At 37.9% G+C, this 27291-nt stretch overlaps 1 protein-coding gene across 2 annotated transcripts; it reads left to right on the forward strand.

The window, feature by feature from the left end:
* The first annotated feature begins 2836 nt into the window (after positions 1-2836).
* Positions 2837-26537, forward strand: LOC129430549 (interferon-induced very large GTPase 1-like). Of its 2 annotated transcripts, none has more exons than XR_012372996.1 (3): positions 2837-2929; positions 6249-6329; positions 6485-6561. XR_012372996.1 is itself a non-coding variant. In XM_055187862.2 (3 exons), exons 1-3 carry the CDS (start codon positions 2914-2916, stop codon positions 26530-26532), a joined length of 6732 nt encoding a protein of 2243 aa, XP_055043837.2. In that variant the 5' UTR covers positions 2855-2913; the 3' UTR covers positions 26533-26537. The 2 variants fall into 2 exon arrangements, 1 of the variants encoding a protein (XP_055043837.2); XM_055187862.2 differs by lacking the exons at positions 6249-6329; positions 6485-6561 and adding exons at positions 16132-18200; positions 21886-26537 and having other exon boundaries at positions 2855-2929.
* The last annotated feature ends 754 nt before the right edge of the window (positions 26538-27291 follow it).

Genomic DNA, 27291 nt, shown 5'->3' on the forward strand with positions numbered 1-27291 from the left:
ACACATCTCTGTGTTATTTTTGGAACAACACACTTTGTGTTGTTTTAACACATCCTGTGGTGTCCCTTTTATTTATTTGAACATAAAATCAACACGAAGAGACATAATGTGTTAAATAGGATAACACACAAAAATGTGTTAAAATGAACACATCCTTTCTTAGAGTGTACATTTACTTTAAAACTAGATTATCCTCAATTATGAACAGGTGTCAAAATTAACAGAAAGTGAGGTGTTTTAAATTCACTAAAACATGTAAGTTACACAAGCACTAAAATAATAACGTGATGCTGAAAAATTATTCAGTTGTATATATATCTTTTACATTGTGAACAACACAATAAAAACCCAAGATCTGTATATTTTGATGAAGCAGTTTTATTCCAGCAGGTGGAGCTAAAGACCTTATTAAAACCAGAATGGGTTTCTTCTGTTGAACACAAAAGAAGATATTTTGATAAATGATAGATGTAGACTCACAGCTGGCGATACCCACTGACTTGTATTTGATTCCCTATAAGATAATGGGACTGTGAGCTGTCTGTTTACCATCATTTATCAAAATATCTTCTAAAATAGAAGAAAAAACTCATACAGGTTTATTACAATGTGAGGGTGAGTAATGCCCTGCTAAAAAAACAGCATACCAGCGAGACCAGCATATGTTGTGTTTTGGTGCTGGTTTGCTAGTGAACACCAGCTAAACCAGCATCAGCACCAGCACTAGTCCCAGCATCCCAAGCTGGTCACACCAGCATCCCATGCTGGTCATACCAGCAAGACCAGCATATGTTGTGTTTTGGTGCTGGTATGCTGGTGTCCACCAGCTAAACCAGCATAATTCCCATGCTGGTTTGATGCTGTTTTTTTCAGCAGGGTGATGACAGAATCTTTCATTTTTTTGATAAACTATGTTTGTGGAATATATTTAAATGACACAGAAATGATTGACAGGAACTGTAAAACTTGATGGCACACATAGCAAAAAACCTGGGGTGTACCCAATTGTGCACAGAGCTACTGTAGTGTCGGAGTCAAACCATAAGCCTTACTGAACAACAGATTGAAAAAGCATGTGAACTACAAACACTAAGTGACTGGTGTTCCTACAGGTGTGCATCTTAAGACAAAACATGTCAATGAAATGTGTCAAAATTAAACAGGACAAGGTGTTTTTAAATTAAAGCAGCTCAAAAATGCATAAACTCTGTTCGGGAAACTGCCCCTAAATGTTTTGTGATTTATTTTGCATTCATTTACAAATAAATGCATAATACTTTATTATTTAAAAGAAGAAGAATACTTTATAGTTTATAAAAAAAAATAATGGTACTTACCAAACCTTGGCTATGTAAACTGTGTTGGACTTGATGAGACTATTTCCAGTGCATTAATGTATTGCTGTTCTTGTGTTGCTGTATTTGCTTGTATTGTTTACCTCATTTGTAAGTCACTTTGGCCAAAAGCGTCTGCTAAATTTAAATGTTTTACATGGTACAGTGCCAAACTGGTTTTATAGGTGCAAACAGGGGGCGTCATGCACCAATTTTTTTTAAGGGGGCACGGTGTGCACAGCTCACAGAAATTTGTGCATACACAGACATCAAACGAAATATATAATAGAGCTTTCAGTCTTTTCCATGGCATCTACATTTCTAACAATCTGAGCACCCCTCGTGCAACAACCTCCAAAATAAAAGTCTTGACTAACTTTTATATCAAATACTATTCAATCGGACATATTGGCATCATGTTTACATCTAAAATGTCATGTTTTGTTTATTTACGTTTTGTTTAATGACTTGTTTAGTTGTGTCATTAATGCATTTTGCACAACAACTGCATTATCCTATTAAATTAATGTAATTTTAAATCCTTAAAGTATATAAACAACAAAAATGACATAAGCTATAGCCACGTGATTGATTTTAATATTTAATAATGATTTAAAAAAATATGTTTAGATAAAATTATTAGAGGAATGGATTTTTGCATTCAATGTTACCTCATATGTGAGCATGTGGGATTCCGCGGCCCCGTGAACTCTGGTGAACTTCGGCGTTGTACCAAGATGAGTCTAGAAATCTCTACTATGAGACGGTCACATTTTAAACCATACATTTTCTACACAGAGGAGGTTAACTGCACATTACCGTACTGGGGTTTGGAAATGTTATGAGCGTTTCTTGCACGTTTTAATTCCTCAGATAGCCAAATGCAGCAGCAACTAGAAAGCTCGTGAGCGCACCCAGACGCTGGTGTCTGCCGCCAGAATAAAGTAATGTAACATTATCAAAACGGCAAAAATCTCTGAAAAGTGACAAAGATGCAGCACAGAATTGATAATATTGTTGATTTTAAACAGATTAAAAAAAGTAAAAGATTAATGGACGCTTCTTTGATTTTAAGGCATGCAAAATCCATTTGGCTCAAAAAAACGAGGGGGCACGTGCCCCCTCAGTTTCAATGGGCATGACGCCTCTGGGTGCAAATAATTCTGCTTCTGATTTTTTCAGATCAGGGGGTTTCAAACTGGGCTCCGGGCACCCTCAGGGGTCCCCCAGAAGGTTCTAAGTGGGCCCCACAAAAATACAAAAGAAAATAGACAAATGCAAAAAATGTTAAAGGGTATTGAGTAGCCAATTATTTAAATTTAAAAGTGATATTTGGGATGTTCACACCCACTATAACACTTGGGCCAAATACAGGAAAATGTAAGTAGTCAACATTTGTAAGTGTAAATACAGCAAGTTTATGCGTTTGGACAAAGCCAGAATCACTAAGCCCACTTAAGCGTATATCCCCTCCCTGCTCAGGAAGTAGAGAGCAGTGAACACTGTGTGAGAGTCAGTTTCTCTTTTAGAGGTTCACCTCAACAAGATAACGGTTCAAGGTTACTTTATTGAAGATGAAATGGCGTCAAGTTTGGGTAAATATAAATATATGTTTCATTTTGCTGTATATTCATTGGTTTACTTGGTTTAGTTTAAGTTATATTTCTTTATCCGTGTTTAACATGTTTAACCATATTTAGCATGTATTTAAAAAATATTTTTGGCTAGAGAAATGTATTTTTTGCCGTATGGGTCTCTCAAGCCTCTTTACTACAGGAAGTGTATATTTATTAGCACAACATGTTAATGATTGCAGTTAAAACATATGCAAGCAGCTGTGATATCTTTCATAACGTAATAATTTTACCCTGATAGCAGATACATCTCAGAGACGTCTTTTTGATGTCTGCGTTTACATCTGCAAGATGTATTTTTGATTGTTTCTCATCTGCAATACATATTTGAGACGTTTCTAAAAAATGTAGGCATATTGAAGACATCTGCAAGACATTTTTTGATTTAGAATGTATGTAAAACAGATTTTAAGACCTTTATCCAATGTTTTTACACTGATCTTTAGCAAACATCTACATGTGACATGTGCTATAATAAATTTGAGGGAAAACAGTCAGCCATTTTGTGATTGTTTGAAGTACGAGTTTCAGTCTCAGGCGCTTAGACAGGACAGATATTTGTAACTTACATTACTAACACATTTACAGTTGAGTGGTGTACAGTAAAACATTGCAAAACAATTACAGTGCAGAAGAATGTAGATTACACAAATAATAACGCATACTGTTACTATTTTAAGTAAAATTATTCCAAGTTGGGATTACTTAAAAAGTGTGATGCAAAAATAATGCATATATATTTTAAGTAAATCCAACACATCATTTTTTAGAGTGAAGTTGGAGCAATTTAGTATACCCAATTCAGCTAACCTGCATGTTTTGGACTGTGGGAGTGTACACAGAAAGGTCTCCTGAACAAAGTCTTTGTCTGACTTAGCTCTTGCTTGAATCAGAGACCTTTTAGCTGTGAGGAAACAATGATGCGCGCTAACCCACTGTGTTGCCATCTACACTGAGCACACACTTCTCAATCATGGTAACAATGAACAAACATATTTTTTTCAAAATAACTCTAAATACAACATATAACAAACATCATATCAACATGAATAAAGCCAACAAACATTAAAACAGTCATCTTTTTGAGTAAATATTAACCAAAGAAGAGGACATGTCGCAATCCATGCTGGGAACTATTCAGACCATTGTTTTTTTTTAATTGCTTGTTTAGATTACTCAGTTTGGCAAGTTGGGTAAACAAATTGGACAAAAACTTAAAACTCCAGTCAACAAATGATATTATGCTTATTTCATTCAGTGAACACAAATTAATGAATTGATGCCCTTCAACAAGAAAAACTTTGTTTTTTGTTAAAAGGACATTTTGAAGTTGGATTTTTTACAGGGCATGTGCTTCACAAAATGGCTACGACAGATGTCATAATTTTTGGCTGGAAAGGCATCATGGGAAATCACGTGGCTCTATAGTTACTTAAAATGTTATGCTAGATTTACTTAATTTTGATGCAATTGTTATAGTAGTTTTCATTACTTATGTTTTTTCATTTTATTTTTGTATACATTTAAGTTCACCTAGTAACTTAAATTTTTGTGTTACACATACTAAATATGTTAAGTAGAGGTTGAAAAGTTATAAATAGTAAGTTTTTCATGTTTAAAGGCGGAGTCCACGATGTTTGAAAGCCAATGTTGATATTTGAAATCACCTAAACAAACACGCCCCTACCCCAATAGAATCTAGACCTTCTGTTGATGGACCCGCCCCACACATACGCAACCCAGCAAGGATGTCGGTTAGTAGACAAGCTCCTTACTGCTGATTGGCTATAAGTGTGTTTTGGTAGTCGGCCCGTCTCCTTTTCCAAAGCATTTTTCAAACATCGTGGACTCCGCCTTTAATCTAATTACTTTAATAAGTTATGGTTGTTCAGCCAACAAATCGTTTTTTTAGAGGGCCAGATAGCATTGCAATTTCATCTGCTGTTGTGGTTTGGTTTCTCAGCAAGTGATGATAATGATGTTTAATATTTGTTCAAATTTGGTAAAATCTAACTAGTTTGACAGTCCAGGGGTGCGTTTCCCAAAAGTATTATTAATCAACTATACAGTATGTTCACAAATGTCATCATTACAGCATAGTTCAATGATTTGTGTTTCCTGAAACCATTGTTCCAACGGAAGTTAAGCTTATTGCAAGCTTATGTAGTCTGAACAGCTCTCGTGTGGTTTGTTAATCTGACATGTATAGACCACAAAGACCATGCATTTGAGAAAAATAAGCATGCAACATGCAGCGAATTGTAAATTGAAGCACTGCTTTTGAAGAGTGTGACAACACTAAAGTGGCATAAGAGAGAATTTGTGATTGAATAAAACTTTGGAAATGAAGTGAAACAATTGAGAAAAAATGTAAAAGAAACGTTTTTAGATGTCATGTTCGTTATTTGCAGAACATTATTTAGATCTTGAATATATTAATTAGGCATATATTAATTAATTACAATATATTAATTACTTCCTGTAATGTTTATTTAAAATAATCTGAATAATCATATATAGTGTCATATATAGTCATATGCTTGTGTGATATTATTGTGCTGAGTTTAATGATTTATACTGTAGGAAACATAAACAAGTCCTTTCTATACTGAACAATACCATTGATTAATTTTGAGCTTAAACAATTTGCATAATACTTTAAAGACATACGTTAAAGACATTTATTATTTTAAAGAAATATATTAGGACATAGACTTGAAATAGGCATTAGTACTTATGACTATATAAATACATTGCGTTGTGCATGTTGAACAGCACCCTGCTGGAAAAAACAGCATGACCACCAGCTAAACCAGCACCAAACCAGCATGGACCAGCATAGGAATAATGTTGGTCTATGATGTTTTTCAGCAGGGCACCCCAAAAATAAGACAATTCTCCTCAGTTTACTGTGCTTGAGTGCCACCCCTCCTGGAAAAACCAGCATATCAGCAAGACCAGCATATGTTGTGTTTTGGTGCTGGTTTGCTAGTGAACACCAGCTAAAGCAGCACCAAACCAGCATCAGCCTCAGCTAAACGAGCACCAAACCAGCACTAGCACCAGCATCCCATGCTTGGTCATACCAGCAAGACCAGCATATGTTGTGTTTTGGTGCCGGTATGCTGGTGACCACCAGCTAAACCAGCATCAAACCAGCATAGACCAGCATAATTCCCATGCTGGTCCATGCTGGTTTGATAGTGGTTTGCTGCCATTTTGTGAAACAGCAGCAGCTCCAGGAACATAACTGTACTTCTGACTTGTGTTTTGATCACAGATTGTGAAGACGATCCTTCTTCATGGGTCTGCCTATCTCTAAATGAGGGCGTGTCTACTGAGTCTGGACCTTGTCAAACAGGTTCTCATTTTTACCTGTCTATAGACTCTATATACAGATAACACAATAGTATAGTCTGCTGTGAGTGCGGTCTTTCTAGGGCCAGATATTATAGCATTTTCCCCTGCTCTATCTTGGAAAATAGTAAGTAATAAGTAATGTTTGCTTTATTTTAGATGCAGTTAGCACACAAAGGCAGACTCCATTTGGTGATCGCCCTGACAGTAAGTCTAATAAATGATTTGTTGTATAACAACAAACTTTTTAAAGTAAGTGGTATGAAAACCCATTATAACCTGGCAAATATACAAAAAACAAACTTTATAAAGACACAAGAATTAATTTTCAAATTATTTCTAGACTTAAATGATGTGTTCTCTGCTCCAGTGAGTGATTTGAGGATTATTCTTCTGGGGAAGAGTGCATCAGAAAACAGCAGAGTTGGAAACGTCATTTTGAGAAGATCAGCATTTGAGAATGAAGATCCTCCAGATGATGTTGAGCAGCACACTGAGAGAGTCAGAGGAAAACTGGAGGACAAAGACATCACAGTCATCAATAATACTCACCTGTTTCAGCTAAACCTCACAGACCATCAGATCAGTCATGAAGTGAAAGAGTGTTTGTCTCTGTCTGCTCCTGGACCTCATGTCATCATCCTCATACTACAACATCATGACTTCAGTGAAGAGGACAGAAACAGAGTGAAATATGTGCTGGAGAAATTCAGTGAACAAGCGAGTAAACGCACCATAGTGCTGACAGATGAAGAGAGAGAGAGTGAAGAACACAGAAGTAACTCTTTTCATCAGTTAATACAGGAATGTGGAGGTGGACATCTTCAGTTTGATGAAAGAAAATCAGAATGCCACTCTGAGATATTTCAAAGGATTGAGGAGATACTTGAGGATGAAGAGGACACATTTCTTATCTGTGACTTGTATGAGGCATCAGTGAATAAAGGAAGATTAGCGGACGAAAGAACATCAGTGGATGAAGGAATGTCAGTGAATGAAGGAATATCTTTGGATGAGAAAATGTCAATAGAGGAAAGAACGTCTGTGGATGAAAAAACGTCAGGGGACAAAAAAACGTCAGTGGTCGAAACAACGTCAGGGAATGAAAAAACATCAGTGGACGAAAAAACGTCAGTGAACGAAAAAACATCAGTGGATAACAAAACGTCAGTGGACAAAAAAACGTCAGTGAATGAAGAAACCTCGGTGGAGGAAAGAACGTCAGTGGAGGAAAGAATGTCAGTGGACGAAAAAACGTCAGTGGACGAAAAAACGTCAGTGGAGGAAAGAACCTCAGTGGACGAAAAAACGTCAGTGGAAGATAAAATGTCAGTGCACGAAAAAACGTCAGTGGACAAAAAACTGCCCGGGGAAGAAAAAACATCAGTGGACAAAACAATGTCAGGGGACGAAACAACGTCAGGGGACGAAAAAACATCAGTGGACAAAACAACGTCAGTGGATGAAAAAACGTCAGTGGACAAAAAAACGTCAGTGGAGGAAAGAATGTCAGTGGACGAAGGAACGTCAGAAATTGTTGTTCAAAGGAACATCTTGGGTAAGTTTTATTTACATTTGTCAAAACCACTCAGCAATCACTACTATTAAATCATAACATTGGATTTTGTCTTTAGTCAGGTTACATTTAAAATGTCCAGGAACTACAATAACAGTAAGACATTATGCAACCAAAACATGACACTGATTCAGTTTGCATATTTGAATTACGCTGTAGCTAAGCTGTAGGTTATCCATAATTTCTGCCTGACGTGTACCTCGCCAAATTTTTAACAGTGCATCAGTTCAAGGCAGACGCAAGCACTGTGATTGGTCCACTAAAACCCCTCCCATCAGGTTAAAAACTGCATCATAGGTATTTCGGGTTTGCGACCAAGTTGATTACCGCTGTTTATTTACTTCAATAACTGCTGGTCTTCCCAAACATACACAACAATCTGCTGTTTCTTCTTCTTGTGAGTTAAACTTGCCAAGCTGCTTCTTCATTGACGGTTGCGCTGCACCTGTGGTTACACGCATGGATACTGCATATGTGTTTGCACGTCGACGCAAATTAGCAGAAGTGGATTTGGACACGCCCGTTTAGACGGTGCGCTGTGCGCTTTAAACAATGTGCTTAGATCATTAAAATAGGGCACTTCATGTTAAAAAATACCTTTATACAATGTCCTTTTATGGTAATTGCAGTGGCGGTGGTGACACCTCCGAGGGGTGCAAATTTAAAATACGTGTTCAGAATGTCATATGTGTTGCTTGTGTTTTAAAAATATGTGTTTGTTGCATCATGTAAACCATGTGCATCACGTGTTTTGTCAATATAAGTCCCTGCTGCACACGCCTCTATTTTACATTTCTTTTGATATGTGTGTTAGAACATGTCACTGATCTGCAAAGTAAGGATTGTAGACAACAGTTTTCTTCCATAATGAGTCGACGTGGACTTGATGCACATTTTCATAATTCCGATCGCTCTGTTCTTTAGTTCACTCTCAAAAATGCCCTGGCGTCTGAAGGGAATGAAAGTGGCTGGCTGAGGTTGGCTTGAGTCATACAGTAACAAATTGTCTCAAGTGTGTTTGCAAACTGATGTTGAGCCTTTAAAGAATTTGCTACTGAGTATTCAGAATGCAAGGTTTGAGCAGTGTAGAGCAACGCTTGTTGTTTGTCGTTTTTGCAATCACAAATGCAGACATGGTTTTATGTTTTCATAGTATCCTAAAATCGTAAACAAGTCGTGCTGGCAAAGTTAATCGATCAGCTTGGTCATCTGCATTTTCTGCATCAGATTGAGGCTCGAATAGGTAAGATTCGAATATTCGAATATTCAAATATTCGAATATTCGTTCCGTGGGTTGACATTCGATTTTCAGTTTTGAGATTCAAATATATATATATATATATATATATATATATATATAAATATTTTTCAGCGTTAATGCAGAGCTTTTGCCAAGCAGGAAGTGCGCTTCACGCTCCCGCTCTGTAGGTGGCGCAGAGAGACCAACATCCATAGTTAACAGCCACCAAACCCCACACCAGTAGAAGAATAGATCGCCTCAAACGGAAAGCACGCTTCCTGCTTTGGCATTCACGCTAATAGTGTTGTAAATAATGTTCAGTTTCTTGCAAAAACTGATGATTTGCTTCACAAGACGTCAATATGTCACACGGAGTTATGGGGGATTACTTTTGTATTGGATATATATGCTTTAGCTCTTAAAGTGTGCGGGTCGGTTGACTTACATGATAAGGTGACCAGACGTCCCTGTTTTCCGGGGACAGTCCCGTTTTTTGGTGTTCTGTCTCCGACTGAAGCTGTCCCCGGAAATGTCCCCGTTTAACCCCATACGGAAATGTAACATATGACATATATGTCCCTATATCAAAACCGATCTTGGCATATATGTTACATATATATGCAGTATATTAATATCACATATATAGATCCTCTGGATATATGAATATATAGGTTTAAAACATATATGAAATACTCATATTAAAATGTACATAAATACATATATTAATATCACATATATAGATACTCTTGATATAGGTTTAAAACATATATCTTCATATATGAAATACTCATATTAAAATGTATATAAATACATATATTAATATCACATATATAAATACTCTTGATATATGAGATATATGTTTTAAACCTATATGAAATACTCATATTAAAATGTATATAAATACATATAATAATATAACATATATAGATACTCTTGATATATGAAGATATATGTTTTAAACCTATATGGAATACTCATATTAAAATGTATTTAAATACATATATTTAAAATATGTATATGTTTGAATTCTTTTGGGTTTGTATTTTACAACCATATAAGATGGATTTTTACATGATACTGTATGCTCCAACCATATGATATCAATATGTTTTATGTCTAGATTTCTAAAACAACATAGCCTATATAGGTCTGTAAATATATTGTTTAAAAATTAGGGTCATAACATTATAACCCTGCCTAGTTTCAAACTGCATGCATTTGGCACCGCAATGCAGGGTTAATCCCACAAAAACAGGGCTAACCGTGCTTCCGAGGAGTATTTCATAACCCTGGGTTAATTTCAGGGATAACCCTGCTTCTAAATTACAAGTGTGAAAGTGAAATGCTCCTTAACCTAGGGTTAAAAGTGGGGTTTAGAGAGAACCATGGTTTTAATACAGGAACCATGGTTTTTGGTTTTAACTATAGTAAAACCATGGTTAGTGATCGTAGGGGTAGGGTTTAGGAATGCACAGTGTGAAATGTCAGATTATGAATACCCAGGGTTATCTCTTAACCCCTGACTAAGTATTAATAGTGTGAAGCGAAGATAACCCAGGAATCCGTTAACCCGGTGTTTAGAATAACACGGCGTTAACTATTTCCAGAGTGAAAAGCTCTTCTGTGTCATTCATTTTTCTATTGCAAGCTTAAAAAAAACTCACCAACATTATCTAGCTTTCATAACAATTAACTATGGTTTTGTAGTTAAACCATATTAACCACAAATGTATCATTGTCTCACTATAATCAAAATATAATAAACCATGTGAAAAAATACTAGTTATTTTAGTAAACTGCAGTCTCAGAAGAAAAGCTGTCACTAGGTACAGATATGAATACATGTTGGTTCATGTGGTATAGTACTAATATGTACATTTAATTATACTAATACCACACACAAATAGGGTGTAAGTTACTTTTTTAAAAACCACCTCAGTAGCATTTGTACTTTTTTCTGAGTGTGTACATTCCACTGACAATCCCCACTATATGCTTTATACTATAGTATGCTAAACTTTTCAAACTTATTTTTAACCATACTATATACTACATTGGCCTACTATTGTGCACTATAGTTTTAGTTATAATATTTAGGCTAAATCAACCTGCAGAAAACATGGTTATTATAAGGTTATATTCATTAGAGATGAAAGCAGTCTCTTATCTGTCTCAATATGCGATAAACACTGCAAAAATTCATGTGATTGTGTCAATTTACCAGATCATAAAGTCATAAAGTAGCCTATTACTGGATCAGGATGATTTTAAAACACACTCGCACACATGTATGCACACAAATACACACACAATACTATACTTTTATTATGGAGTTATACTCCATGGGGCGGTTTCCCAGACAGGGATTAGACTAGTCCTAGACTAAAACATTTTTAAGAGCTGTCCAAACTGAAAACAACTTGCACTGACATATCTTAAAATACATCAGGGCCCTTTGTTTTGCCTCAAAATGCATACAGGTAATGTTTTTAGTAAGGCATGTTTGTTAAAACTAGTTATATTTCCTAATTAAACTAAGGCCTAGTCCTGGATTAAGATAATCCCTGTCCGGAAAACCGCCCCCATATTACTCAATGTACAAGCTAGAAATTAAGCTCTGCACAGCACAGGTCTACTAAAGGGTTAATGGTGCCACATGGTGATCAACAGTAAAAATGACAAATTTGACCTCTTTGCAAAAGTAAAAACCACCAACATTCAAAAATGCATGATAACAAGGTGTCATTGCTCTGCAATCAAAAAATGTGGTTATAATGGAAGTCAATGGGGCAAAAATAGCCACTAACAATAAATGAGGAAGAAAACAATAATCAAAAGCCAATGTTTTTACTTTATATTTGACACGCCCAAGACTACAAAAAGGTTAAAAAAAATCCAGTCTACAATCACTTTTTGTATTGAAAATTTGTCATTTAGATTTTCCCCAAATCCACTTATGAACCTGGCAATTAAAGAGTTAAACTTAAAATCATGGAATTTTTGTAAAAATGTGGTAGTTTTGATCAGTACTGACTAACAAATTTATGCAAAAAAAGTAAAAAAAATAATCTGATACATTTTTACAGATGTTTAATTTAGTGGATGTATTAAATTTGAACAATGCACAAAGGGTTAAATTTGCACTGTGTACCCCTGCATAAAATAAAAACAGGAGGAATAATAAAACGAACACTGTAAAATACAAGCTAAACAGCACCTACTTCAGTAACACACAAATAGCTTAAGTTGTTAGCCCCTCCCATCCAACGGCTGGGTGGATCAGTGGATAGTGGAGGTGACTTTCAGCGCGAGGACCCGGGTTTGAGGCCCGACTGGATTCATCAGGTACATTACAAATAATAAATTGTGTTTCTGTGTTAAGTTGTGTGAATGGGTTGTACATCCTACCTGTGGTCTGAAACATGCAAAAAGTAGATAAAAACCACGGTTCAAATTTAATTATTTTATGATGCATGATAAGTATATGTATGCAACATATATTAGCCATATATGTGAAGTCATGTATGTCACATATATAAATAATTATATAGATGACATATATGTCTATGTATGTTTTTTGCACACATAGACATATATTTGTATGGGATAGATATATATGTCAATATATGAAATTGTTCCATTTTCGAATAGGTGTCATATATATGGTTGTACATATATGTACATATATGTTTCTACTTTATATTACCATATATTTCATATAGGGATATTTAATATATTCACATATATTACATTTCCGTATGGGACAGCATGTCCAAAACAACCAGCAAATACACTAAAACCCGATCAACATAGCGTTTGTAGTCCCAGACCGGAGCAATACACAAAATAATCATATGACCCCTTTTACTCAACGTAAAGGTTTCGTGTTTGTTGTTAACATGCAAAAACTCTAAAAATAGTATGTGCGCATGTTTTTAACAAAAGCATGCAGTAAAATGAAGTCTATCTGGTCATCACCCTAGCTGCGCTCGCATTGAGGCAACAGAAGTGGTGTTATTCCCCATTCCCCAAGTTTATTAAAACGGTTTCCTAGCATCAAAATGGCTGGTTGTTGCGTTTGGTTGCACTAATATAATATACTAATATACGTATATATGTTTCTGGAAAACTTAATTTTTGGCCATCTGCTAACGTCTTCTATCCACTCCACAATAGTACACAGATCTGGTAGCTGTGTTGAAAAAGTTGATAAAGTCAACTTTTTAAAATAACTTTTTCTTTCTGTGTTGCTTCATTGCTGATTCTTGCCATACTTCCGTTGCCTAAATGTGCGCGCATATGCTGCCACGTCATTATTGTGAACAAACAGTAAAAGGGTCTATAGAAACTAATATATAACTTGGTACAGTTACACACAAGCACATCTAAGACACACCAGTCACTTTTCAAATGATTTTTAAACTTAATAAGGGTAGATTGTAGATTTTTCGGAATTGTTTAATATCTGATCACTCAGGGAATTTAAGCAAGTAGAATTAATATATGTAAATGTTACAACCTTTTATGAAAATGTCTATGGTAAAGGAGCAACATTTATTGGCTTGTGGTTATTCAGTAATTGAAGTGCAGGCAGAAGAAGAAATTCAGGCAGCTGGCACCAGAAGCGGATCTTCACCCATCAGTGCCTCCCTATTCAACACTAATATTCCCATAAATCATCCACTCAAAGACCTTCTGCCATCACAAATCCCCACCATGCTTTTAAAAGGCATTGAAAAAACCCAACCCAAGAGCTCGGACCCTAGACTACCCATAACCCTAGAAATTCTGTCAAAATTTCTAGCTAAAGGCTACTACTCAGTATATACTGCCCAAACCCTAGACGTCATGTTCGTGTTAGCCTTTTTTGGTTTCGTTCCTTGTTCAGAATTCACCGCTTCAACCTGTCTCTTCACATCACTTTGTACCAATGCCCGCTCTCTAGAGCTGCCTTTTCAAATGTCTACCCACTTTTCCCTGGACAGGGCCAGCACCTCGCTTCTCAAGCCAGCCTTCTTTGGGGAATTGTTGATCAGGCAGTTGTCCTGCACCACCTGCTTATTTTGGGGATAACCCGGGTCAGGACACGCCCCAGGCCCGGGGCTCCTTTCCAGGTCAAGGGATGAACATTCCAAACTCTTTTTTTTTTCCGAGCTTGGAACCCTCGCACCGGGACAGCACGCCACTCACGCATATCAGCAGGCCCACTTAATTGTCAGTGAGGCGAACTCATTAAATTATGTTTTATAAACAAGGTTTGGGAAGAGCCGATCAGTCAATGAACACGGCTGGCTCTCGAGCACTAATCAATGAGCACGGCTGGCTCTCGATCATTAATCAATGAACACGGCTGGTTATCAATCACTAATCAACACAACAACTTAGTACCAGCTCTATAAATAATTAAGACTCCTTACCATCATTCTCCGGAATTATCGCAAACCCACCTCCACCCCTTAGCCTCACTATGTACATTCAGCTCAGCTCCGGGAATAACCCGGGTCAGGGCACGCCCCAGGCCCAGGGCTTCTTCCCCGGTCAAGGGACGAGCGACATCAATTCAAACGTAAACGACTTTTATGGGTTTGTTTGGACACAACTGAAAGCTATATGCAACTAAACCGGTAGCTGTATATTGTATTGAAAAGCAACACATTTAAGTGGCACTGTGACAACCACAGTACAGGCATAATGACAAATATGGTATTAATAAATACCATTTATAAGTTAATTGTACTTCGTCGACGACAATGCCTATAGCAGGTTGTTCCTATAAAACTCTGTGGTTATCATGTCTTGCCATATACAAACATCCTTCTTGAATATGAAATTGTTTAATGCCAAAAGTTGCTCTTTTTTAAATAAACTTGCGTTCAAAACTACTTAGAACACTGTCTAAGGCTGCATTAACTCTTTCACCACCAGCATTTTTCATGATTTTCACAAAAGTTTAATGCCTTCCAGAAAATGCTCCTTTTTAAATATATAATACAATATATGAATTAAAAGACCAGACCCTCTGCTTTCAAACAAAAAGATCCGTTTCATTCTACCTTCATGTGTTCTGTTTTTATCACCTCTCAAATATGTGTAGGTTTCATCAAAAACATCAAATTTTGAGCAAAAAGCAGAGATAATTCCATTTTTGTGAAGGACTTTTGATAGAGATCAGATGCAGAGCGATCTTTAAAACATACACGGACATACAGCTGTTTGCCCTAGGGCAATACTTCCGGGCTTTATAAGTTGCGGAATAGCAAAACCTGGTGGATAATAGCGGTATTGCAGATTGACGAGATAACTCGTCAATGGCGGGGAAAGAGTTAAAAAGTAACTTCACATCTGTTGTAACAAACAACAAAACGGCTTCGGTGTGTCGCAAAGACATTGTCATCGTCTTGCTGCCCCCTCCTCGTTCTGTGATTGGTTCCCTATTTCAGGGGCAAAAAAACGGCTGTAGTTTCCATGCTAGACTTGCAGCGTGAATAAATGTGCGCGCAAGGCAGCATGGGGAAACCCTGGGTATGAGCGAACACCACTTGATAGTTTAGTCAATATTGATGCTTTTACAAGATGTCAATGTCACCTAGCACATTTAAAATCAGGCCTAGCCTACAAAGATTTTTTTTTTTTTTTGAGAAATTTTCTATAATATTATGTTTTACTGTAAATATTTTCTTTGTGCTATACCAGAGGTTCTCAACTCTGGCCCTTGAGATCCACTTTCCTGCAGAGTTTAGCTCTAACCCTGATCAAACTCACCTGCTTGCAATTTTCTGGTAATCCTGAAGATCTTGATTACCTTGCTCAGGTGTGTTTGATCAGGGCTAAAGCTAAACTCTGCAGGAAAGTGGATCTCGAGGGCCAGAGTTGAGAACCTCTGTGCTATACAATTAAACATTTAAGTTGGATTCAATTTGCATTATAACTGATGCAGTTTGTTGTCTTATTGGTATATTTTATATATAATGCAGTTTTTTTATTTTGCAGATATAAGAGATGGTTCAGATGATGTGAGGATTGTCCTGCTGGGAAAAACTGGAGTTGGGAAAAGTGCAACAGGAAACACAATCTTAGGGAGAAAAGCATTTAAATCAGCCGCATCACAGTGGTCCATTACTAAAGAGTGTCAGAGAGAAACAGCTGAAGTTAACAGCAGAAGCATCACTGTGATTGATACTCCAGGACTGTTTGATACTGAACTGAGTCATGAAGAGATTCAGAGAGAAATGACCAACTGTATCTCAATGACACTGCCAGGACCTCATGTGTTTATTATTGTACTGAGTTTAGCTCAACGCTTCACAAAAGAGGAGGAAGAATCAGTGAAGATCATTCAAGAGACTTTTGGTAAAAACTCTTTAATGTACACCATTGTGCTCTTCACCAGAGGAGATGATCTTAAAAATGAAACCATTGAAGAGTACTTGGGAAACTCAAAATCTGCCTTAAAGAATCTTATTGAACAGTGTGGAAACAGATATCATGTGTTTAATAATAAAAATAAAGATCACACACAAGTTTCTGCTTTACTGGAGAAAATAGACGACATGGTGAAAGCAAATGGAGGGAGTTATTACTCATCTAAAATATTCAGAGAGATGGAGCGAGAAAAACAAGAACAACAAATAAAGATACTGATGGAGAAAATTGAACAACTGAGCAGAGAGAAAGAAGAGGAGATAAAGAGAGTGAAGGTGATGATGGAGGAAGAAAAACAAAAACATGAGCAAGAGAGACAGAAAAGAGATGATGAATTTACAGAGACAGAAGAAAGATATAAAAGAGAAATGAAGGAGCAAGAAAAACAGCTGCGAGACGAGATGAGAAGAGAACGAGAGACATTAAACAATGAAATTAAGGAAATAAAGAAAGAAAACAAAGATCTGCAAAACAAATATATGACACAAGTAGACAATTTGAATTGTACAAGAGAAAATGAACGACAGAATCATGAAAGAGAGAGAAAGAGAAGAGAAGATGAGTTTAGGGAAACAGAAGAAAGATATAAAAGAGAAATGATGGAGCAAGAAAAACAGCTGCGAGACGAGATGAGAAGAGAACGAGAGACATTAAAAAATGAAATTGAGGAAATAAAGAAAGAAAATAAAGATCTCCAGATCAAATATACAACACAAATAGACAAACTGATGAATACAATAGAGACTGAACGACAGAATCATGAGACAGAGAGAAAGAGAAGAGAAGATGAGTTTAGAGAGACAGAAGAAAGATATAAAAGAGAAATAATGGAGCAAAAGAGACAGATGGAAGATGAGATGAGAAGAGAAAGAGAGACATTAAAGAATGAAATTGAGGAAATAAAGAAAGAAAAGAAAGATCTCCAGATAACATATGACAAACAACTCATGAATACACGAGAGAATGAACGACAGAATCATGAGAGAGAGAGAAAGAGAAGAGAAGATGAGTTTAGGGAGAAAGAAGAAAGATATAAAAGAGAAATAAAGAAGCAAAAAACACAAATGGAAGATGAGATGAGAAGAGACCGGGAAAGATATGAGAAAGAAAAACAAGATGAAAAACTAAGAAAAGAAGAAGAAGATCAGAAAAGAAAAGATAAAGAAGAAATGTTGTTGGACCAGTATGAAAAAAGAGAAAAAGAAAGGACCGAAAGAGAAAGAGAAGAACACCAGTTAATTGTTAGTAAATATAGCACAGAGATAGAGAGGATGAAGAAGATGGTGGAGGAAGAAAGACAGAAACATGAAGTTAAGAAGAAAAACAGAGAAGAAAAATACAGAGAAAAGATTAAAGAAATAGAGAGAAAAACACAGAAACAGATGCAAGATGATGAAAGGAGGAGAGAGGAAGAAAAACAAAACTGGAGAGAAAAACAGAAGATGCTTGAAGAAAAAATCCAGAATGAGAAACATCTGAGAGAAGAAGAAAGAAAGATTTATGAAGATAAAATTCATCTGATTGAACAACAGTGTGAAGATAAACTCATGAGAGTAAAATCAGAGGAGTATGAAGAAGACAAAAGAAGAGAAATAGAGAGAATTAAAATCTGCTCTCAAACAGACTCATGTCATCTGGTAAGTAGGGCTGTGTAAATTAATTGTTTTTGATTTTCAATTTTTTATTTAAACAATCACAAAAACAAAATAATTGAGGAAAAGCAATTATCGTGTAATAAAAAAATTAATAAATTGCGTGCTGCTGGAGGGTTGCCACTCTCCAAAATACAGAATTGTCTCGAATTTACAGGCAAAATGTCTATTGATTTGATAGGAGACGCGATTTGTCCCGTATTGTACATAGGTCAACATTATTCAGCATCCCATGCAAATCACCCCACCCGCACTGTGTGAAAACAAAAAAAAGATGGACGACGCCGTTCACCTCTTCCATTGGTGAAAAATGAAGCTGCCAGTATCTTGATACGGCGCTGACATCCTGGGTCTTGAGTCTGCGCAGTAGCTATTTTGGGACCAGTCCTGCTCAAGTAATTGAAGTGATAATTGAAGTGTAATTAAATTTTTAGTTGATCTCAAGTCCCATTGAATAACATGGGGGAGACGGGGTTTATAATCTTTACTGGGACCAGTCACTGGGGGGCGATCAAGAAGTTTTGGCTTCACTTTTCAGGGCTTGTGCGGCACGCTTGGTGAAGGCACGTCCTATTCTGCCCTGTCCTATCGTTGGTTTGATTGGTTTGTTTCAGGTTTCATTTATCGGATCTTGCTCTTCTTTCTCTCAGTGTGTAGCATCCAAGTGAATGACATCAGAGGAGCACAAGAAAAACTCGAGACAGCTATGAACTTGAAAGAGAACTTCCCTGCTCCTCAGTCATTAATTGTATATAACAGGAAAAGTTATAAGTCTCTCCTCAGCGTGAGAAATACAAGATCTGTTTCGCCCTCACTCTGACCATCACTACGGTCTAAAAAGGAATGATCACCTTCTTCTGCCCATCACCGAGAACCATATGTCAACAAAATCATGTCCATGACCTCTGGAAGCAGAACGACCTGCGTTTATAAATAGCAGAGAATGCTCCCAGTTCAGTCTCTCACCTTGATCCACTCCTATGAGATCGTAAGTAAGAGACTACGTATTCATGTAAAACTTCCTGATTATTTCCTTATTGCATTCCACTAATTCGTTACCTAAACGGTGCGGGTGCCTTGTGCCCCCGAGAATTGTTGTGGTTTGTGTATTTGACTTGTTATTTTCAGGTTATATAGCCCTTTAGTTTAAACTTTATATGTGATAGATTTCCGGGTAATTTGAGTTGTTTTTCGTGTGCCTATACCGCTGTTTGCAGCCGTGGGCTTTGTGCGAGCCCACTAAGTGTGTCTGCGCGCTAGTGTGGGCCACTGTCATACCTGTGTTGGTATTTACTGCTGTTCGCAGCCGGAAATCTTGTGTGCCTGTCTGCCGCTAGCGCTAATCTTTTTTCAAATTATTTAATTTGTGGTACTGTTTTGTCCCACATTACATTGTAGCAGCCTTGTTGTTTATTGTGTTTTTTCCTGTTCACTATATCAGCCTGCTAGGTGCGTTTACACGCTGGTGCAGGCTGTGGCATTGTTCCCGTGCCACGCCCTATACCTCTGTTCGCAGCTGGTGGGGCTAGTGTGTGACCGCTAAGTGCATTTGTGCGCTGGTGCGGGCCACCGTAACACCTATCAGATTGCTCAAGGAGGGCCCCAGAGATTAAACTTAAGCTTCTGTGTTGCTGCAATGGCTTCCCACTACTGCAGGATCTGAAGCGCCTCCATGAGTTCCAGGAAGGGGCATTTAGTCCCATTTAGGCACCTACACCTACCTCAGCTCCTGCTGGAGGTGTTTGGGAGGGCATTTCTTGGCCTGACCCACCACCTTCTATGCCTGTGGTGGATGACTATGCTGCAATGCTGAGGTCATCATGGGGTATGATGTCGAAACGCCCCCAAGTTAATGCAGGTTGCCGCCAGCTGGCAACAGCCAGTTACCCAGTTGAGACTGGACTGGGGAACATGCCACCAGTTGAGTCATCAATGGCTGCATTGACATCCCTGGGCTTTTCCTGTGTATCCTCTGATCCAAGGTGCCCTTGTAAAGAGTGTGCCAAGACGGACCGTCCGGCCACTCATTTTTTTAATGCATCAGCTCGAGCGGACTGTACGGGTAACGCTCTAGCCATCACCCTGGCGGCTCCACAGAAGACACTGAGCCCAGATGATCATGATTCCAGGGGCCAGGTGGATGCAGCTCTTTCTTCCCACTCCCAGCTGCCCACATGCTGGAGGACATGGACAATCCCTGCAGTGCGGCCTGCGACCTCTCCAGGGATGAGCGACGGCGCAGGGCCAGCCAGGTGTGTGAAGATTGGAGCGGGAGGCGGCGCTCCCCTGACCAGCTGTCCCTCTCAAGTTGGCATGCACGTAAGCACAAGCGTTCATGTGACCAGCAGCTGTTTTGCTGCACTCACAACTGTTTGTCCGTTATGGGGCGGCAAGGCAGGGACTGCCACTTTCCAAACAGAGGGTGTCTCATTGGCTGGTGGAGGTTATTTCCCACGCTTTTAGGGCTCAGGTGATACCGGTCCCTCCAGGTACAAGGGCCCACTCTACCAGGAGTGTGGCTACGTCTTGGGCTGCCCTCAAGGTTGTGACACCAGCTGATATCTGTGCAGCAGCTTCAAGGTATACGCCATGCACTTTTACTAAATTGTACAGGATGGACGCGACTCGCCCAGCTTCGGTCGGCAACGCTGCCTTCATGTCCATGACCGAGCGAGGTATTAATTGATCCTGGGTTCCTCGTGACTCTGTTGGTATGTGTCATCCATTTTAGACCGTAGTGATGGTCAGAGTGAGGTCGAAACAGATTGTAAGTTACGCATGTAACTGGATCTGTGAGACCAAGAGATGACCGTCCCTATCCTTGTTGCTCTGACCATTCTGAGGCGCTCAAGGTAGGAGACTGAGACAGGAGCATTCTCTGTTATTTAAAAACGCGGGTCATTCTGCTTCTGGAGGTCATAGACATGACCTTGTTGACGTATGGTCTCATTGATAGGCAGAACGAAGCCTAATCATTAATTTTTAGACCGTAGTGATCCCTCGATCTCACAGATCCACAGTTACATGCGTAACTTATGGTGTGGTGTGTGAGCTGACTGAAATGCGTTAGTGAATGCGTGAGACTTGAGAGTCCTTGTTATGGTTAAGAAAAGTTATGGATTTGTTATTTTAATAAGTTAATAAAATATGGTTCACATCTCACAAGTTCCTCCAAAAACTTATTTTTTGTGGTCTCAGTCACACTTTGTTGGCCTATGTTAATTATTGTCATAGCTGTGTATTCAATATGACCACCAGTTGTGATATTGAGAGACTGAGTGCATCTGTTCACACTGATTTTCATTCGTATTATAATGTCCATTGGTATCAATCTTAATATTTTTATGAAAACATGTTTTAAGTTATAATATACCACCACTAGCACGCCATCGGGACTGTGGTCATTGTGGCCCTAAGGTGTGTGGACCTGCTGCGGCAGGCGTCCCTTATTTATTTGTAATTAACAGCAAAATAAAACAAATTAAATAAATTCTTTATAATTTACTTAAAACTCAAAACTCACTTATTCTAGATAAGAAATGTTTCTTCCTACTTTTATTGTGTATTTGAATATTCAGTGCCAAAACAAAACAAATATAATAATATATTAATAATATATGTTTAATATATTGTTTAATATATATTTATATATTCATGTATCTATTTACAGATAATTGAACCAAAGATCAGCAAACTCTTCAGAAGATTAAATTTAACAAACAGACATCAAGATAAACTGAGAACAGAAGATTTTCTCAAAATCACAAAGTCTTCACTTCAGTCTCAGGAGCCACAGAAAGAAACTGAACTTGTGAACTCATTCCTACATAAACTGTTGAACATGAACTACAGAGCAAGAGAAACTCACATAAAACACAGAGAAGATCAACAAACACCTGCAAACTACAACCCTGAAGTTGACTTTGATATTCATGTGATGGATGTTCAGATGGCTGTGTTTCATTGTGCTGATAGTTTCCTAAAGCAGCTGATGGTCACTAAACTCTCACAGTGTCAGTTTGCTCTTCCTCTGCTTGTTCCTCATCCATTCACACAACAGATTGAGTTTCCTCTCTGGACATTCAGACAAATCAACAAGAGCTGGAAGATGAGAAATAATCACAATGAGATCATCAGTAAAGTCCAGCCTGTGTACAAAGCAGAAACTCCAATGGTGTCGTTCTTCAGGTTTGGCTCTTTGTCTTCATCAAAGTCTCAGCTGATAAACAGTTTGATCAATGAGAAACACAACACGTTCTTCCACAGAAACTGCTCAGGAAGCAGCAGAACCAGACTACTGATGGATGGAGTGGTGGAGATCGCCTGGTACTGTCCATCTGGAAGAAACACAGATACATTTACTGACTGTGTTGCCTTCTGTAATCTTCATGGTGATGCAGGAGACCATGAGAAACAATATGAGATTTTAACCAGTATGTCTTCAGTCAATGTCCTCTTCTTATCTGATTTTGGACAGAAGAACCAGTATAAGAGTTTGGTGAAGTCACTCTTCAGATCTCCTCAGCCTCTTATTTGTCTGCTTACAGACAATGACTGTGATAAAACTAAACTGACTGATGGAAAATTCATCTTTGGTCTTTTGAACAAAAATCAATCTGATCTATCTAATGAGATAAGAGAGACAATCAGATTAAGTCTGAAACAGCACAAGAAGACTTTTAAACTGGAAGATGTGGCCAAACACACAGGAATTCAAGTAGATGAGAATAATGAAGAGTGTCAGAGAGGAAAAGAGGCGGCGCTCCAGATGATGAGATTACTGCATGATAAAGATCCATCAACAGTTAAAGAAACAAATCTGCCCTGTCAGGGGAAACTGTGGCACGACTGGTGTAAAATAAACAAAGAGCTTCATCATCTAAGAGGAGAAAATCTAGAAGAAGATAAAAGCACCAAACTGAAACTGATGAGAGAAATAAGAGAAAAACAAATGGCACAAGGATCGAGTGAGTTTATGAAAATACATTTTGAAGCACTGCGATCACTTAAAATCAGTGACAAAAAGTATTTTCTGACATTCATAATAAATCTGTTGGATGACTTTACTTCTAAAAAGCTTTGTGAACTTCGCAAGAAGTATGATGTGACATGGAATAAAGTTTCTGCTTTGCAAAAAATGCAAGATAAACAAGACCAACTACAGATTAAGCAAACAGAGCTTGAGAAAATATCAGAACAAATCAATAAAACAATGTTTGGTTTGGATGACATTGTGAGAGAGATCGGTCAGATCTATGAATCATGGTCATCTGTGAAGATAAACAATTTCTCTGATCTCCCGAGTCTTGCAGCAGAGATGATGATCTCTGGATTTCCACTGGAGCTGATGGATGGAGATGCTGCTCATGTTCCTCTCATCTGGATTAAAGCTGTTTTAGATCAAATCATCCAGAATCTGGGAGATCAGAGAGTTTTTGTGCTGTCAGTTTTAGGGATTCAGAGCTCTGGTAAATCCACTTTACTCAATGCCATGTTTGGTCTTCAGTTTTCTGTCAGTGCTGGTCGATGTACCAGAGGAGCTTTCATGCAGCTGATCAGAGTATCAGAGGAGATGAAACAACAGCTGAAGTTTGATTATATTCTGGTTGTTGATACTGAGGGTCTTCGTGCACCAGAACTGGGTGGAAGATCTACAAGAAATCATGATAATGAATTGGCCACATTTGTTGTTGGTCTTGGAAATCTGACATTGATCAACATCTTTGGAGAAAACCCATCTGAGATGCAAGATATTCTCCAGATTGTTGTCCAGGCCTTCATGAGGATGAAGGAGGTGAGACTGAATCCCAGCTGTATGTTTGTACATCAGAACGTTTCAGACGTCACAGCTGGAGATAAAAACATGGAGGGAAGAAGACGACTGCAGGAGACACTGGATGAGATGACAAAACTCGCTGCTAAAGTAGAAGTCAGTGATGCAGGATATTTCAGTGATGTCATTGCATTTGATGTACAGAAAGATGTGAAATATTTTTCACAGCTGTGGGAGGGAAGCCCACCGATGGCGCCACCAAACCCAAACTACTGTGAGAATGTTCTGGATCTGAAAAAATCTATTTTAACACATGCTTCAAAATCAAATGGTATAATGCTGACAGACCTAAAAGGACATATTGAAGATCTCTGGGAGGCTTTGCTGAATGAACAGTTTGTGTTCAGCTTCAGAAATTCACTGGAAATTGCAACTTACAGAAGAATAGAGACAGAATACAGCAAGTGGAGCTGGAGTCTTCGAAGTGCAATGCTGGAAATTGAAAACAAACTACACAACAGAATTGAAAATGAAGCAGTTCATGAAGTTAAAGAAACTGATCTTCAAAGAGAACTTCAGGTAAAAAGTGAAGAAGTGAAAAAGTCAATGTCAGAATTCTTTGAGAAAGACAGAGATGCAGGAATACTGAATCAGTGGAAAACTTCATTTGAAATAAAAATCAAAGAGCTTCAGGAAAACATTGTGAGGGAGACAAAGAAGAAATTAAGTCAGGTTCTTCAGCAGCGAGAGATGAAGAAAAAGATTGATGCTCAGAGGACACAACATGAAAACAGTCTGTTTGAAAAGAGCAAAGAACTTGCCATGAAACTAAAAGACAAAGCAAATGATGAAAATATCATGAAAAAAGAGTTTGATTCCTTTTGGAAAGAGCAGGTTGATAAAATCATCAGAGACACTCCTCCAGTTAAAAACATTGACATATTAAATGATGTGACAGATCTCATCAGAATCACATATGGAAGTCTCCCTGTAGACCATAAGAAAATAAGCAGTGAGTACATTAATATGCTCTCTGTGCCGAGTTATTCAGATTATGTACAGTTAAAGAGATCCAGTGGAGTTATGGGACCTTTAAAAAATGCCTACAAAGGAGCTAAAAATATACTTGGTCTTGTTGTTTTATTACCAGAAGATGAAGTTCAGATAAGAAGCTTAATCAATGAAATTGCTGATGACACAGATAAAATGATTCAGTCATATAACATTGCAAAGATGGGCTACAACATCAGCTGCATTCAACAACTCATGTATTACATAAAGACAAAAATAACAGATCATGAAAGAAAGCCAAAAGTGAAATATGTGTTCAAGAGAGAATTCTTCAGGGATTTGGTAGTTTGCATTTGTCAGAGAGCAAACAAGACATTTACTGATCAACACAGATTATTCAGAGAAGCAAATGATCCTGTTCTGTATTCCAAAAGGAAGAAAGAAGAGTATTACAAGATTTTCCAGAAATACTGTCAAGGAGCAACATCAGCTGCCATTACTGCTGAATTTATTTGTAATAAACTTAAAGAGACCATTGAGCAGAATGTCTACAAGAAAACTGCCAGAGATTTAGCAGATGAAATGAAGACAAACTGTGAATCACTGAATGGAAACAGATCAAATCTGGAGAAACACATCCTGAAGACACTGGCAAATAAAGGGAATTTTACAACCTACATAATCTACATTCAGAATCCCAGAGATCACTTTAAAAGTTTCATCAGAGGTGAAGTCAGTCAGTACATCACTGAAAGGTTTCATGATAGTCTTCAACCTAAGATGAAAACTAACATTACACAACTGCAGAAGAAGATCACAAACGCAGCACAAGAGTCCACCAAACACATTCAAGAGATCAATGGAGATCTTCATTCATGGTTGACTCATTTCACACATCTGCTCTCTGATGTTCTGGTTTTCTCTGTAAGTGACCTCACTGGAGTGAATTTTAGTGATGTTGATACCACTGTCCTAGAAGATGTGATAATAAAAGAGATTCCAGATGTAATATTTTACATCCGCAGTAAATTCATTAAAGAAACATTTCTACTGAAGCTGAACAACACAGACAGACCAGATGAGATTCTGATTGATCATTTCTGTCGGTGTTGTTGGGTTCAGTGTCCTTTCTGTGCTGCCATCTGCACCAACACCATAGAAAACCATGATGGAGATCACAGTGTCCCTTTCCACCGTAATGTTGGACTGAATGGGTGGCATTACAGAAACACAACAAACCTATCTATCAACATCTGTACATCAGCAGTAGCCAGTGATCTATCATTTTATCCAGATGAATCAGATGTTAAGTGTCTGTGGAAGGAATACAGAAAAGGAGGTCCTAAATATGCTCAGTGGAGCATCACTCCTGATCTCTCTGAGCTGCCGTACTGGAAATGGTTTGTGTGCAAATTTCAGAAGAATCTGGAAGAGTACTACAAGAAAACCTATGAGGGGAGCGGAAAGATTCCAGATGAATGGAGAAAATACTCTAAAGAGGAAGCCATTGAGAGTTTGGATAAATACATTTAATGAAACACACAAAGACTTCAGGATATTGATTTGAAATAAGTTCATGTGAAATGTACAAAATTAAATATAGCCACAAAACAATAAGTAAGCAGTTCAAGGATACTGGTTGTAAATGAAGGTTCAGTATTACTGTAGTTTATCAATCACAATACAAGGAAAAATCTATAGTACAGAAACAAACAACTGCTCATTTCAATGCTCAGTTTATCTGGCATCAGGCTCCAGTTTCTCATCTGTTTTCAGTGGACTACTACTCTGTTCATGTGACCTCCTCAACATGCTTCAGTTCTAAATTTAGTAGCAGGGTTGTGTCTAGGGGTGGTATAGATTGGCACCGGCCCCAGGGCTGTTTCTAGTCATAGACAAACTAGCTGGTCGCCTAGGGCGCTACCAGCTGTAGGGGTGACAAAGAGCGCATATACATTTTGACTGCTGCCTCACTGACTTAAGTGAAAAATGAGTACTGTCACATTCCAAGTGAAATGCTCTCAGACAGCAAATGTAGTGAGTTTGCTAACTTCTTCTCTGAGAAAATCAATAATATCAGAAAGGTGATCAGCACATCCTTGAGCAACGGAGGGGTCAGACAAGTCAGACCACAACACAGTTACGTTGTCTGATTTCGAAGCAGTTGATGGTAAAATTTTGGAAGAAACAGTTAAGCATCTTAAAACATCAACCTGCGCCCTTGACACACTCCCAACATCTTTTTTCAAAAGTGTCTTTAACTGTTTAGAAGCAGATCTCCTAGAGGTGGTA

The sequence above is a fragment of the Misgurnus anguillicaudatus genome, chromosome 13 (assembly GCF_027580225.2).
Source record: "Misgurnus anguillicaudatus chromosome 13, ASM2758022v2, whole genome shotgun sequence".
NCBI lineage: Eukaryota > Metazoa > Chordata > Actinopteri > Cypriniformes > Cobitidae > Misgurnus > Misgurnus anguillicaudatus.

Excerpts from the sequence above, each read along its gene's own strand:
- LOC129430549 (XM_055187862.2), top strand. Across the intron at positions 18,201-21,885 it reads AAACAGACTCATGTCATCTG|ATAATTGAACCAAAGATCAG; the intron begins GTAAGTAGGGCT and ends ATCTATTTACAG.